Raw genomic sequence first — 15333 nt, 5'->3', positions numbered from 1 at the left:
TATAAGACTACCTAATTATACAGGGGGAAAATAGGAGAGAGAGTAAAGTCAAGGATAATCTGATGTTACAGACCTTAGCAACTACAAGAACAGTGCTGTCCTTGATTGAAACAGGCAAGTTCATCAGATCAGGGGATTGGAGGAACTGTTTTATATGTGACTTTAAGATATGTATGGAATATTCACTTTGAAATGGTTAACAGGTGATTCAGGATTCATGTTCAAGAGAGACTAGAACTAGATAAACAAATCTGGGAAACATCTGAAGAGAAATGACAGCTGAATTTATAGGAAGGAGCTGCAGTCATTGTAGGGAGAAAAAGGGAGCCTAGGACATTACAGGGATACAAACACAGTTATGGAACATGACACAGATCATGAGCTACAAAAGAAGACAAAGGAGAGAGCTATGTAAGAGGAGAATCAGCAAAAAAAAGTGTCAAGAAAACATAAAAAGGATTATCCGGGAAGATCTGGTAGTCAATGTTAAATACTATAGAAAGGTCAGCAAAGCCAAAAGATTGGCAAAAGATCATTATACTAGGCCCAGTAAAAGATTATTGGCAGTTATGGAGATACAAGGCAAGTTAAGGAAGTAACTGAAGGGCACAAAAGGATCCAGGAAGGATTTTTTGGAGGGAGACTTAGATGTGTTTTTGAAGGCAGCAAGAAGTGCATCAGTATATAAGAAGACTGAAAATTGATGGTGAGAGAGAATGTGGATAATTGTAAATTATTCTTGTTATCCTCTGCTAGATGAGATTAGGGTATAAGTAGGAAGACTGACCTTTATATTTTCAAAAAGCCACCTCTTTATTACACACTGCAATAAAAGACAATAGAAAAAGGATGACATCACAAGGTTTTGAGATTTAGAGGAAAAGCAAGCTTAAAAAGAAAGACCTCTATTTTCTTGGCAAAAAATAAACAAGGACCTCTGCTGACTGTTTTAGGGAAGAAATAGTGTAGGAGACTTAATGAAAGAAAAGAAGGTTTAGATTAACTGTTGTTGGGAATAGACATAAAAGTATTGATTTGTTGCACTAAGCAATTAAGATTAGATAACCAATACATAGTACACTCAGAGAACACATGATTTTATATGATTTTCTATAAAATCTTTCAGCAGCACCATTAAAGTAGATGTGGAAAGAGATAAGGAGTTCTAAAATAAGTATTTCAAAAACAGTGGACTATTTTACAGTTGAACTGGTTAACTCTAGTGTCAAATTTGGGAAGAGAGGAAGAGAAGCAGGAACAGGGATGAACAATATTCTGGAAGAATACTAAGGGGTGGAGGAATTAGAAATCATAATAATAAGTATACACAGATTCTGGAATACGGTGGGGATTATGATTGGGTAAAGGAATTTCAGATTCTTAGTCATGGAAATGGAATATCTTTGAGTGATATAGCATTCAAGGGCATGGCCACTCTTGTATGTGGTGAGGATGAACAAAAAATAAGGTTATGGGGATTAAGGAAACTGAAGAATTTGGCCCTAGGATACACTGACCACAAGTACTCTACAAGAGCAAGATTTCTGATGTGTGTTAAACCAAGAAAAGGGTTAAGGTGGAACAGACAGTGAATCAAATACTTCGTGTGTAATAAATTATTTTTTAGTTGGTTGAGATAGAAAGAAGAATGACCTGGAAGCCAACAAACATTTAGCAAGCATATAACTAACAAAAGCATCTAGATGAAGTGACGTATCTGACATACTGCCTGCTTCATGTGCTACAACAGGTACCCTAGATAGGCTTTAGACCCCCAGAGCATGGCGGATCTCTTGGCTTTCTGTGCTGAGAATTTAAAAGAAGAAAAAGTGAGAACTGCAGCATTGTAGCATTTCATTCTATCCTTAAATTATTTTGCAATAATGTAACTTAGTAGAAATTACATTGAACTGGGGACCAAAAGTCCTGTTCTAAATTCTGTTCTACTACTAACTCACTTTGTAACCAATGGCAACAGGCAGGCCTCTCTAGGCCTGAATTTCATCATTTACATGTAAAAAGAAAAAGTTGGGCTACATAAGTTTTAAGTTTCTACCAGCTCTAACCTTCTAAGATCCTGAATTAATGTTGTATCTATATGTTTTTAAAAATTTTTTTAAATGGAAGTAAAAAGTCCCACAATATCCTAACCTAGTAATACCACATCTGTATATTATGTTAGATTCTCAAAGGCACTAAGAGACCAAAGCATGTCTAGAAGGGCTTAGAACCATGTTATATCTTATATGAGAATCAGCTGAAGTTACCAGTGGATGTTTTCCCAAGAGGGGAAAAGACCTAATAGGGACATAGCTGTTTTCATGTATTTGATAGTTTATCATGTGGATGAGAAAGCAGACTGGTTTCGTTCCACTTCAGAGGTAAAACCAGGAACAATGGGGCAGAAACTGAAGAGATATATGACAGAAAGTAGAATATACTGCCTAAGCGCATTCATCTCTCCAGGTCTTCAAGATGATGTTGGATGATGTTGGGAATGCTAAAAAGGGAATTCCTTTCAGATTGAGATTGGATTGAACAGCTTCTGAGTTCCCTTCAACCTGTGAAATTCTGTCAAGAGAAGCTAAGGAAAACCTGGAAGAAAAATGAAGGTCAAAGAAGAGATAAATCCTTTGCTTAAGATGGTCACAAGGAAAAGATAGAGTTGCTGAATATTTAATTTGTTTTCTAAACAAAGAATAAAGACTTTGATACTGAAAACGTAAAATAAAAAATTGACTGAGTTGATAACCAAGATAAGTAAAAACATAATAAAAGAGAACCTAGCTATCCATGATACATTCAAGTCATTAGAGCCAGATGAACTACATTCTCAAGTCCAAAAAGAAGTATCAAATGTGATCATTTTAAGTGATATCGGAGCCATCACACAAAACAGAAGTGGTACCAAGGATTGGCAAGGGCAATATATTGATTCCAAAAAATGCAAAGAGTGCAAACTATAGGCCACTAAGCATGACTGATTGCTGGGAAAATTCTAGAATGCATCATTAAATGAATGACTGGTAAATATCTAGATAAGTAGCAATTACTAAGAGGAAGAACATCTTGCCAAAAACCAGTAATGTCAAACTCAACTTATTTTAAGATAGGATTACTAGAGTATTTTCAAATATCTCATATTATTCTTGTAAAGAAGACCAAAAGACATGGATTAAACAATAACACAAGGAAATGGACTCAGAACTCATTGTATGATAAAGAGTAGCTATAAATGGTTGAATGTCAACTTGGCAGGAGGGATCCAATGGAGAACCCCAGGGATCTATGCTTGATCCTTTGATTTTGAATATTTTTTATCTATGATAAGGAAAATATGTAGATGACATGCTCATAAAATCTGCAAACTACACTAAGCTGGGGAGGGGAGCTAACACACTGGATGACAGAGCATTAGGCTAACTCTTTTAAAAAAAAACGAAATTCAAAAGGAATAAATGTAAATTATTGTATTTGGGAACCAAAAAAAAAAAAAAATTAGTTCATAAGCATAAGAATGAAGGGGCATGATTAGATAAGCTTTTCTGAAAAAGCCCTGGGAGTCTTGGTATACTACAAACTCAGTAAGTCAGCAATGTGACGTTGAAACCAAATATGGTAACGTGATTTTGGACTGTATTAAGAGGGGCACTGAAGCCAGGAACAGAAAGATTATAATTACCCTATATCCTGCTTGTCAGATTTCAAATGGAGTATTTCTCAATTCTCAGTAGCAGTACTTAAGGAGGATATGGATGGTGAAGGGCCTTGAGAAACTCAAGCTGTTTAGCCAAGAAAAGACTCAAAGACACAAAACAGATTTACAATCATCTGAAGGGCTGTGATATGGAGGAGGAATTAGATTTGTTCTGTTTGATCCCAGAGGGCACAATATAGAGCAATAGATAGAAGTCATAAACAATCAAGTTTAGGCTTGATACCAGGAAAAACATATTAACTGATTTGTGGTGATTGAGTCATTTCAGTCATGTCTGACTCCTCGTGATCCAATTTACCGTTTTCTTCACAAAAGATATGAGATTCCAGGTCCAGAGTTCTATGTGCCATCCCACCTACCTGCCTGCTATTTAAAGTGGTCCCAAAACAGAATAGACTGCTTCAAAAGGTGATGGGTTTCCCCCAACACTTTGTTCTTGGAGGTCTCCAGGCAAAGGCCAAATGACCACAAACTTCATTTGTTATAGTGGGGATTTCTGTTGTGGGTGGGATTAGTCTAGATGGCTGCTGAAGTCTCTCCCAACTCTAACATTCTGTGATCTTAAAGTAAGCCTTATTCTTAATTCCAAATTATTACCTTATATTCCCCCCCCTTGTTTCAAATTATATCCTCACATACATATGCTACCCAAGTTTAGGTAAAGACAACTGAAAAGTAAAGTTTTTAAACTCTTTAAAAAATGACTACCCATTTGTCTTGACAATTTAACAAAAAGACATTAATTTAATAAGAGCTTATGAGCATTTCCATAATTAAATCACTATAATTTTTTAAACATGCAGCATATTTTTCTGTATAAAGATATGATTGAAAAATTCTGTCACCATGTTTGGTGTATGACCTGTATGACTACCATCATATACTATAAAACAAATCAATAACTTCCATTCTATTTGTGTGTATATTGCTATGAATAGTCCTTGGATTGAATCTACTTGCTCACTTTTATTCTCTAAAGTCATATGATAGTAGCCTGTTTTGCTGCCAGTACTACTTTAAATTTCAATGTTGATTCAGAAAGTTTTCTATGTAAAGTCAAAAAAAAGATTCTTCTAAGAGATCTGATTTAATTCTATATACAAGCAGTCTTCCTATTAAAAAGACATCATATATAGAGTCATGGTAGCTACTGTTCCTGCTGTCACTGAAACTTGGAACTTTTCTGAATACATGGGTTCAAAAGGAAATGAGATGTAAAAAGTTCAACAAGCTAGCAAATCTGATCCCTAGGGGAAAAGACTGTCCAGGAATTTTCCCAAATTGCCAAAATTTTGATAAAATTTTCATTTTCTATTACCTAAAAATGAGAGATTCCAAACCAATTAATTCAAAAACAAAATGAACCAGATTAAAATTAAAAAAAAAATCTTTGAATTAACATGTTCAGATAATTTCCTTTTTAAAAATTAAAGGCCAAAATGCCATCTAAGATATTTGAAAAACACTACTCCAAATATAAATTATAATTATCAATTTTGGATATGTTTAAATTGGCTTACAATTTTGATATTATTTTTCCAAAATAAAATATTCTTATAATTCAATATAGTCAAGCTTCTTCATGTTTCAAAATAAAACAAACTGATTGCAATGACTAAATGCTACAAAATAATGACTTCTTTGTATAACAAGAATAAAGCAAAGGAAACAATTTAAAAAAAAAAAAAAAGGCTTAACTAAATATTATAGTTAGGGGGGGGGGGGGGGGGGGCAAAAGAAGTTCAATGGAAATACCGGCAGTTGAAGAGATACTTTCTTCTAAGTCACATAATGGTTTTATCTGAGATCCTAACCAAAAGCAGAGGTCTGAAAATTCAGATGAGGACAGGCCACTTTCTACTGCTTTGATAAGTGCTTCTTCTTCTAAGAGAGGACCACTGTACCTGGGAAGAAAGGAACATAAAGGTTAAAAACTAGAACAATACAATTCTGAGTGATAAGCACAATTTTTCTTACAAGTTGGGACTTTTCCTACAAATTAGTTTTTGGTATAACCGTTGAGGAATCATAAAGAATTAAACATAGTTTCTTTCTAAGGCTTTATTTTCAGTTATATACACAAATTCACACATTTAGAATATTGACAGATGAATTGACAGAGCATTTATCAATCTTTTACTATGCACCAGGCCCTGTACTAAGCTTGGGAATGTAAACATAAGCAAACAAGGTAGTTCTTGTCCTCAAGAACTTATATTCTAATAGAGAAAGAAAACAAATAAAGGGTTGCTAGAAAGCAGGGAAAAGGAGAAGGGAATGGACATGCATATACATGTATGTACATGTACACACACACACACACACACACACACACACACACACACACACACCCTTCCTTCCATGGTGAGGTATCTGCAAGAAGTAGCAGTGAATCCTGGCTTTCAGCAAGACAGAAAAAAACATTCACCTCTCAAAGCCAGAAACCCAGAGAGCCTTTTTAGAATTTAAGGTGCTTTCACATAAATTATGTTATTTAATATTCTTAACAGGCAAGAAGTAATCGGGTAAAAGAGTCAAGGTAAACAGCTAAATGGAGGATTGGACTGAAGAGAGATTTGAGATGGGCAAACTCATCAGCAGTCTCTCGATAATTGAGGTGATGAGGGACTACATCAGAGCGGAGGCTGTGTCAGGCGAAAAAGGAGTGAAGTTAGGGTATGATGAGAAGATTTGAAGTCAGGTTTGTAAGGTGAATACAAGTGAGATGTCTGGGATGACACCACTGAAGGATGTCAATGATCTTGACAATAACAGAAAAGTTGGGAAGAAGAGAGGATTTGGAAAGAAAGATGAGTTTTCTTTTAGTGAATTGTAGATGTGTCTGAGTTATCTAGAGTTATCTAAAAGGCAATTGGCAATGAGGAATTACAGTTTAGGAGAGAGACTGGGGCAGGATATCCTGATCTGCATAAAGATAATAACTGAACTCAGGAAAGTTGATAAGATCATCAAATGAGAAAGTACAAAGCAGGGTTTCTTTACTTTTTGCATCTTTAGCATTCTGGTGAAGCCCTGTGAACCTCATCTCAGAATAATGTTTTTAATGTATAAAACATAAACACATAGAACTGTAAAGGAAACCAATTATATACTGAAGCACAATTTTTTTTTTTTTTCCATCCAAGTTCACAGACCCCCAGGAACATATTTATATATACTGTGGATCCCAGATTAAAAACCCCTGGTACAGAGAGAGAAGAGAATAGGACCCAAGACGAAGTCTTGGAGGAAACCCATTATTAGCAGGCATAACATGAAATTAGAATTAAGGATACTATAAAGGAATGGTCAGATCCAGGAAAGAACATTGTCATAAAAACTTAGGGAGGAGATGATATACAAGCTATACTGTATCAAAAGTTATAGGCAGATGAAGAATGATGAGGATTACCACAGGGCCACTGGATTTGGCAATTAAGAGATAAATAACATTTCTGGAAAAAAAGTAATTTCAATTAAATGATGAGGTCAGAGACCAAGTTAAAAGGGAGATGCCAATAAGTGGAAATACTGCAAGTAAACTACTTTCTCAAGGAGTTTATTCTGCAAATGGAGGAGAGATTTGAAGATTGGTGATGGGACAGAACCAAGGCTTTTTAAAGAAGGATGTGTGAACATGTTCACAGGCAGCAGGGAAGAACCCAGTAGATAGGAATTGTTTTTAATATGAGAGTGGAAATGACAGCAAAGGCAATTTACTAAAGAACTGAAAGGGGACGATCCTGGTACTATGTAATTGTCAATTAGTACCATCACTATTGTTAATATCCTTGATAATGCTTAAAATTGTAGATAGAGGGCTGTATCCTGAGTCTAGAATACTAAAGTCCCAACTTCTGTGCAACCTACATCAATTACTTCACTCTCTTTGTCCTTATGCTGACAAAGCATGGGTACAAGGAGTTTCCTCATCTGATGCTCCCACACCAAGGAACTCACAGGAGCATGCCCTTAGCAACTACACTGGTGACCTCACTAAGTTTCCACCTTTTGCTCCCGCACTTTCTGTAGCAAAGCTGATAGCTTCCACTACTCCCACAAGGAATGCTGTCGCCTCTCCCTAGCAGCAGGCATTCTCTCTGCCCAAATGCTCATCGCAAAGGGAGGAGTCAAATCAGCAGGCATTTATTAAGAATGGAATATATGCCAAATTCTAGGATAAACTTTGCTGGGCACTGCTAAAAATGAATAAAAGCAAACACAATAAAGCAGCTCCACCAATTCCGCTAACTTGCAGGTGGATCCCTCCGCTTGTGTTTCATCTCCCATTACCTTCTGGAGAACGGGGACTGTCTTAATTTTTCTAGTTATATGCTTAGCATGTGACAAGTACTTAATAAATGCTTTAGAAATCCATCTTTCATTCAAGGAAATGCGTTCTTATATTAAAACCTCAGGGTTAAAAGTGGGGGCAGTAACAAAAGCTGTAATAAATAGCATGTATACAGGATGCCCCAAAAGACGGCACTAAGACTTAGAGAGATGCTAATGACAATAAAGTTTAAGCTGCACTAAGAGTTTTGGGACACCCCATATAAACGCTAATCATCAGAACGCTACTCTGAAAACTGCACTACAACATTTGGGACACCCTGTAGAGTTCTCTAAAGTTTGTAAAGCATTTTACAATTATATTCTCACTTAATCTTCACAACAACCTTGGGAGGTCAGTGCTACTATTCCCCGTTGTACACATGGGCAGATAGGGACAGAGGGGCAAAGGGGCTTGCCCAGCGTCCCAGAGCTAGTATCTAGGGGCCACTGGAAGAGATCTTCCGGACTCCAGGCTTTTTCCCTGCGCCACCTAGCGGCCTTCCCGAAAGTTTCCATTTGACCATCCCTAGCTAAGGAGAAGGGGGGGAGAGGAGCGTGATTCCGCGACGCTCCCCTCCCCCCCCCGCCGACCCGGGAAAGTCTCCAGCGGGAAGTTTCCTGCCGCCCGCTCCCCCACCCCCCCAGCCGAGGGGCTGCTAGACTCGAGCGCCTAGTTTGGGGTCCTCCGGGAGTCCCGTTGGGCGGGCGGCCGCCGCGAGAGAGCGGGACATACCCGGCACGGCCGGACAATGGGATCGTAAAGAAGGCGGGAGACCGAGGAAGGGGGGGGAGGGGGGTGAATGGCGCTCGGGACCTGTCCCCTCCCCCAAACAATGAACCACCCCCCACACAACGCGTACCTCCCCCGCCTCGCTCCCAGCCTCAGCCTAGCTCTGGACCACGGGGGAGTCGGGACCCCCTCACCCCCCCTCCCCATTTAACCACTTCGACGACATTCCCCGCTCAGGTCCGCACCGTTCAACCCCCGGGAGCAGTTCTGGCAAAAGGTTCCCTGCAAAAACCGAGAGAAGAGAGCGAATCGGAGCTTCTCCCTCAGGAGAAAGTTCCCCAAACACACTCACCCCAGGGCTTCCAGCGTGTCCAGCACATCCCCCCTCCATGCTCATCTCTGGGCCTGGCTCAGGCCTTCTCATGGTCTGCCGGCCCCCGGTCGGTGCACCGTTCTAAAAAGCCCGGCCGGAAGCCGACGCCTATACTCTCGGGTTCCGGGATCCGGCCCAGCCCATGGTCGCCATGGTGATCGCTTAGGAAGACGCTGCCTCTGGCTACAGATTTATAGCATTCCCTACTTCCCCTGTGTGAACTTGCTGTGGTTGGCTTTGCATTAGCCCCGTCAATAGCTCTTCTTACCACATCTTGCTCTAGTTACAGTTTGAGTGCGTCAAATGACTGCGATTCCGTTCATATGCGCAAACTTTTGGATTTAAAGCGGGAAAGTACTTTTATGTTATTTTACAGATGACTAAATTGAGGTTGAAGAAAGGCCCAGGGTCACAGAACTTGTAATGAAGCTTTCACAGTACAGAGATTACTCACATCAATGAAATCTGTTCCATAGGAACTTTTTGAATACGGCTTTTCTAAAGACAGCGGATAATCCAAAGGAATAACAAGAAATTCAGGCACCATGACAAGTAGGTTTATTTTTTTATAGGAGCAGCTGGGTGGTGAGGTGGAGAGAGCGCTGGCCCTGGAATCGGGAGGATCTGAGTTCAAAAGCTACCTCAGACACTGCTTGCTGTGTGACCCTGAGCAAGTCACTTAATTGCCTCTAGTTCTTCATCTGTCAAATGAGCTAGAAAAGGAAATGGCAAATGCTCCAATCTCTTTGCCAAGAAACCCTAAATGGGGTCACAGCGAGTCACACACCACTAAAAAAGATTCAATAAGAAATGTTTTTATGGTCAAAGAGCTATCAAACATGTCCAAAGGGCTATCAAACTGTGCATACCCTTTGATCCAGCAGTGTCCCTACTGGGCCTGTATCCCAAAGATCACAAAGGAGAAAAAAGGGCCCACATGTGCAAAAGTGTTTGTGGCAGCCCTTCTTGTAGTGACAAGGAACTGGAAACTGAGGGGATGTCCAACAGCTGGGGAATGGCTGAGTAAATTGTGGTACATGAATATTATGGAATAGTATTGTTCTATAAGAAATGATCAGGATGATTTCAGAAAAGATTGGAAAGATTTTTTACATGAAGTGATGATAAATGAACGTAGCAATAACAAGATTATATGATGATCAATTCTGGTGGATGGCTATGTGTTACAGGCCAGAACCTGAAACAAGGTGCTAAGTGGAATTGAGGAGACAGTTTAATTTAGCATTGATTTAATCCTACAACAAATAGTTTCCTATTTTTCCTAGCAATATAATGATTGGTGTAGACTCAGTATGGGGCATATAAGCTGGAAGCTCTCCGGGCCAGGAAGGACAAGCGCACTAGAAGCTCTCGGAGGCTGAGACAGATTCATTCCATCTTCCACCTTTGTTGTGGCGGGAGGTTGAAGCACAAGGAGAAGGGGGAGAGGCAGTGACACAATCAGCACCATCTATGAAGCAACCTATGACAAGATTACAAAAGGCACTGGTTAAAGCAAAAAATGAAGGACAGGATGTATCTGATTTAATAAATGCATACCCTGTGATTAAAGGACTCTTCAGGTCAAAAAAGGAGAAAAAATTAAGGATCTGAAAAAGGGTTGCACTCTTTATGGGGCTACATTGCCTTATGTTAAGATGTTACTAGATAGTTTGGCTTATGAAATCCTAACCCCCAGTGATTGGAAATCCATAGCAAGGACTGTTTAGAACCTGGACAAAACTTGTTGTGGCTTTCAGAATATAGTGCACTTTGCAGGGTACAAGCTCAATGAAATAGGCAAACAGGAGTTAATGTACAAGTCACCTTTGACCAACTAGCAGGTGAAGGTCAGTATGCAGAGAATTCAGCACAGATGAATTACCCCATAGGAGTATATGAACAAATTGCTACTGCTGCAATTTGGGTTCCCTCCCAGGGAAAGATCAAGGGAGAGCCTTCACAAAAAATAGAGCAAGATCCCAATGAACCCTTTGTGGATTTTGTGGGACGTCTACAAACAGCTGTCACAAGAACTATTGGAGAAAATGCAACTACAGAAATAATGACCAGACAACTGGCTAAGGAAAATGCTAATAAAATTTGCAGAAAAATTATATGGGGACTACACAAAGATGCTCCTTTAGAGGAGCTCACAAGATGCTGTGCCACAGTAGGCACAAATGCTTATTATACCCAGACTATGATGAACATGGGAAGACAGGATCCCTCTTGGCAAAGGGCTTTTAGAGAGACTAGTCAATGTTTTCAATGTGGAAAAATAGGACATCTGAGAGCCCAATGCAGGTACAGAGATAGAGAAGACAGGGTGAGAGACGACCTAAAACCCCATGTCCAAAATGCCACAAGGGCTTCCACTGGGCCTCAGAATGTAGATTGACCAGGGAAATGAGAGTTGGGGCCCAGCTCCAAAACCTCAATCAAAAGACAGGTGGGGCATGATTGCAGCCAAGGTTATACCTTTAGAAGTTCAGGACTCTGGTGTGATCAATCAGCAAAAAAGCAATCAGATGGCAGAAAGGGATTACAGTTGGGGAGAATACAGACTTTTTAAACTAATAGAGCAGTGTCCAGTGCAAACAGCTCCAATGTAATTGCCAGGTGATGAGGATAAATCTATAAAATGGTAAATAGAAGGAACTAGATAGGTGCACTGCTTGGGAGAAAGGGTTTGCTTGTATCTCTACAGATGGAGAAGGAAACAGATGGGTGGCAACAAGCACCTGGAGAGAGACAGAAAAAGAGAAAAACCTCAAAACAAAGGAGAAGACCTAAGAACAAAATCTGAAGGAATCATTAGATTTCCTAACACAAAATGAGAGTATTACAGGACTTCAAAACTTGCAGGAATTATTGGATTCCTGGCACATGAAGTAATAATAGATCCCTTTTGGACTTTTCTAGGACTTATGGACATGTATAATTCCTCATGTTGATTCATCTTATTTGTTACATCACTACTAGCCTGTGTTATGTTACTAAGTGCTTATATAATTTATATAATTATGTGTAATACCTCCCATGTTGATGGATTTATGTATACCTGTTTTAAGAGTGAGACCCTTCAAAAACCCGCTAATCTGATTTGATTTCCCATTTCCTTTGGTGTTTTCATATCCCTGAGATGTCAGGAAGGGCGTGATCACCTTTTATGGTGTTTTCACCCTCTTTTTGAGCAGTCAGGGAAGGTGTGATCACCTCCTTTTTTGGGGTTCTCACCTCCTTGAGAAGTCAGGGAGGTCATGACCACCTGTGTTCTAAAAACAAAAAGAAGCAGGAGATATTATGGACCAGAACTTGAAACAAGATGCTAAGTCAGTAGAATTGATAGAGACAATAGTTATCTAATTTAGCATGGTTCAGTATGATTGATTTAATCCTACAAGGAGATGTTATGGGCCAGAACTTGAAACAAAGTACTAAGTGGAATTGAGGAGACAGTGATTAAAACTAATTTAGCACGGATTTAATCCTAATGATTGGTGTATACTCAGTGTGGGGCATATAAGCAAGAAGCTCTCAGGGCCAGGAAAAACAAGCGCACTAAAAACTCTTGGAGCCTGAGAGAGATTCATTCCATCTTCCAGCTTTGTTGTGGCTGGAGGTTGAAGCACAAACCCTTGGAAGTTGGGGAGATTCAGAAACCAGAGCTCAAGTCTTGGAATCAAGACTACAGAAGGCCTCTAAGAAAGCTAACCAGGCCACAGGAAAGGAGACAAGACTTGGAAAGAGACAATAAAGGATTTGGACTTTAATACCTGGCTACATTTGGGGTGATTACTGCACTGAAAGGAAGGTTGCCTCCAGAGACCCCCAAGAAAACCCCAACAAGAAAAGATTACATTTTAAAGAATAATAGTACAGAGCTATGGCTGTTTTCAACAGTGAGATGGTTCAGGTCAGTTCCAAAGATCTTGTGGAGAGAAGCTATCTGGAACCAGAGAGAGGACTATGGGGACTGAGTGTGGATTATAACATAGTATTTTCCCTTTTTTGTTGTCATTTGCATTTTGTTTTCCTTCTCATTTTTTCCCTTTTTGATCTAATTATTCTTGTGCAGCATGATAATTATAGAAACATGTATAGAAGAATTGCACGTTTAACATATATTGGAATACTTGCTGTCTTGGAAAGGGGATGAGAAGGGAGGGAGAAAAAAATATTGGAACACAAGGTTTTGCAACAGTGAATTATGAAAACTATGCATATGAAAATAAAAAGCTTTTTAAAAAAAGAAATTTTTGTGACTGTTTACCAGGCCCTGCCCAGGCTTAAACAGTAGTATCAATTACCCATATTCCAAGTGATGAATGTTTAGACAATTTTTAGATTTCAGTAGAGTTTCAGTTGAGTGATGAAGAGGCAAGGCTACTGGGACTTGGTTCCTTCTTACCAAATTATTGTTATGCAGAGGCCACAAATGATTCATAATGAGTGAAACTATACAGAAAGCAACAAAAATCAGAGAAGTTGTACAGATTTCAGCATATCAGAAAAATAATATGAATGAGTTATACAAGTGGAAATGGGATAACTTAGCTCAACACAGAGAATTCCTAATCTCACCCAGCAATAAATTCTCCAAAATATCTATTGGAAGTATAATAGGACTAATATCTGCCAGGTTCCTCAAGAACCTAGTTTATTCCTCCCCCCCCCCAAAAAATAAAACAGTTTCTGTGAGAGAAGTAATCTTAAACTTAGATTGTCATAATTGTAGATGGATGGCTGTAAGAAGATGTGAAGCATGATCTGGGGTCACTAAACCCCGCTGATTGGATGATTTCCAAATGGAGACAAGGGAATCAACATCTACCTTTGCTAAATGCCAGTTATTCTTGTTGGAAATTCTTTCTAGACTAGAACTAAATAAACCTTTAAAAAAAAAAAAAAAACACCTCCAAAAGGAAATAAACTGGAAATCAGGAACTAGTGAAGGCACTGAATCCTCTACATGTCTCTTGCTTCCTAAAGTCTTTTAATCTTTTTTTTCTAGTTTCTCCCCAAAAGGGATCTACAATTATGTCCTTTCTCAGATGAAAGAGAAAGCTTTCCTCTCTAAGTTCTTGAGTAAATCCTGCCTCTCATATAGGCATGCCATATTGAATTATTTTGAGAAGAGTCTTAAACAAATACTCTAACCCTAAACCTAGGGTTACATTTCACTGAATCATAGAATTTCAGAGTTGGAATCTTGACAACATCCCCAATAAATAGACATCCAATCTTGTTTGAAGGACTTCATAGAGGAGGATTCTACTGTATTCTAAAGCAGCCTATCTCACATTTGGATAATTCCTACAAAGATTTTTCTTATATCAAGCATACATTTAATTCTTTGCTCATTACCCCCTGTTCATTATTCTGTATTCTAGGGCCATACAACATGTAAACCACTTCCAGGTAACAGAAGATATACATCTCAAAAGTATTGTCTTTACAGGTTAAACATCCAGAAGTTCTTTCAACTAATATGAACTTGAGGTCTTTCATGACCCTATTTCTTCTCTTGATGCTCTGTAACTAATCAATTTCCTTCCTAAAATGTGGACCCCAGAAGTAAAATACTCTAGATGTGATCTAATGAGGACAAAATATAGTGAATGGTGGGGAGCCTGACCTAAAAGGATCTACAAAACCTGTGATAGCAGTGAAAATACTAGCTTGTGATGAACTACTTCTCCCTGTATTATGAGAGTACATTTTTCATAACTAGTTATCATTCTTTGCAAGATCTCACTAGTAAGCTTACATTTTAAGCCTGAATTGTTTCTAGTCACCATCTTTCTGCAATCAGAGAAGAGGAATGGAGAAAGGAAGGAAAATGCTGAAGATAATTCACATCTGTTTTGAAATTTTGCAAAGACTTCAAAATGGCGACTACATACCATAATAAAATGAATTTGGAAGCAATTGTAGAGACCCATATATGTTCTATAAGACAAACCGCCATGAATCTAAATTGTTAATTCATCTTTCCTTGCTATTACCATAATTAAAACATTGAAGTAGGGAGAGAAGCCATCTATGATAATCTGTACTTGAACAATGATGCTCTATACAGCATGCCCAGCAAATTAGTGCCTAAAGACCTAGAAAAGGAACCTACAACTTCCAATGCAGCCTTATTGATAGCTCTAATTCTTCTTGGTAATT

At 38.8% G+C, this 15333-nt stretch overlaps 1 protein-coding gene across 1 annotated transcript in view; it reads right to left on the bottom strand.

Annotated features, from left to right (window-relative positions):
* The window catches only part of FAM98B (family with sequence similarity 98 member B), a 32196-nt gene extending 22974 nt beyond the window's left edge, over window positions 1-9222 (bottom strand). The window contains 3 exon segments of the mRNA XM_074289231.1: window positions 5474-5622; window positions 9136-9167; window positions 9169-9222. Of these exon segments, the coding sequence (XP_074145332.1) occupies window positions 5474-5622; window positions 9136-9167; window positions 9169-9207 (220 nt within the window). The 5' untranslated portion in view covers window positions 9208-9222.
* Between the last annotated feature and the right edge of the window lie 6111 nt (window positions 9223-15333).

Source organism: Sminthopsis crassicaudata, chromosome 2 (genome assembly GCF_048593235.1).
Source record: "Sminthopsis crassicaudata isolate SCR6 chromosome 2, ASM4859323v1, whole genome shotgun sequence".
NCBI classification, from domain to species: domain Eukaryota; kingdom Metazoa; phylum Chordata; class Mammalia; order Dasyuromorphia; family Dasyuridae; genus Sminthopsis; species Sminthopsis crassicaudata.
This window is presented reverse-complemented; position numbering and strand designations above follow the sequence as displayed.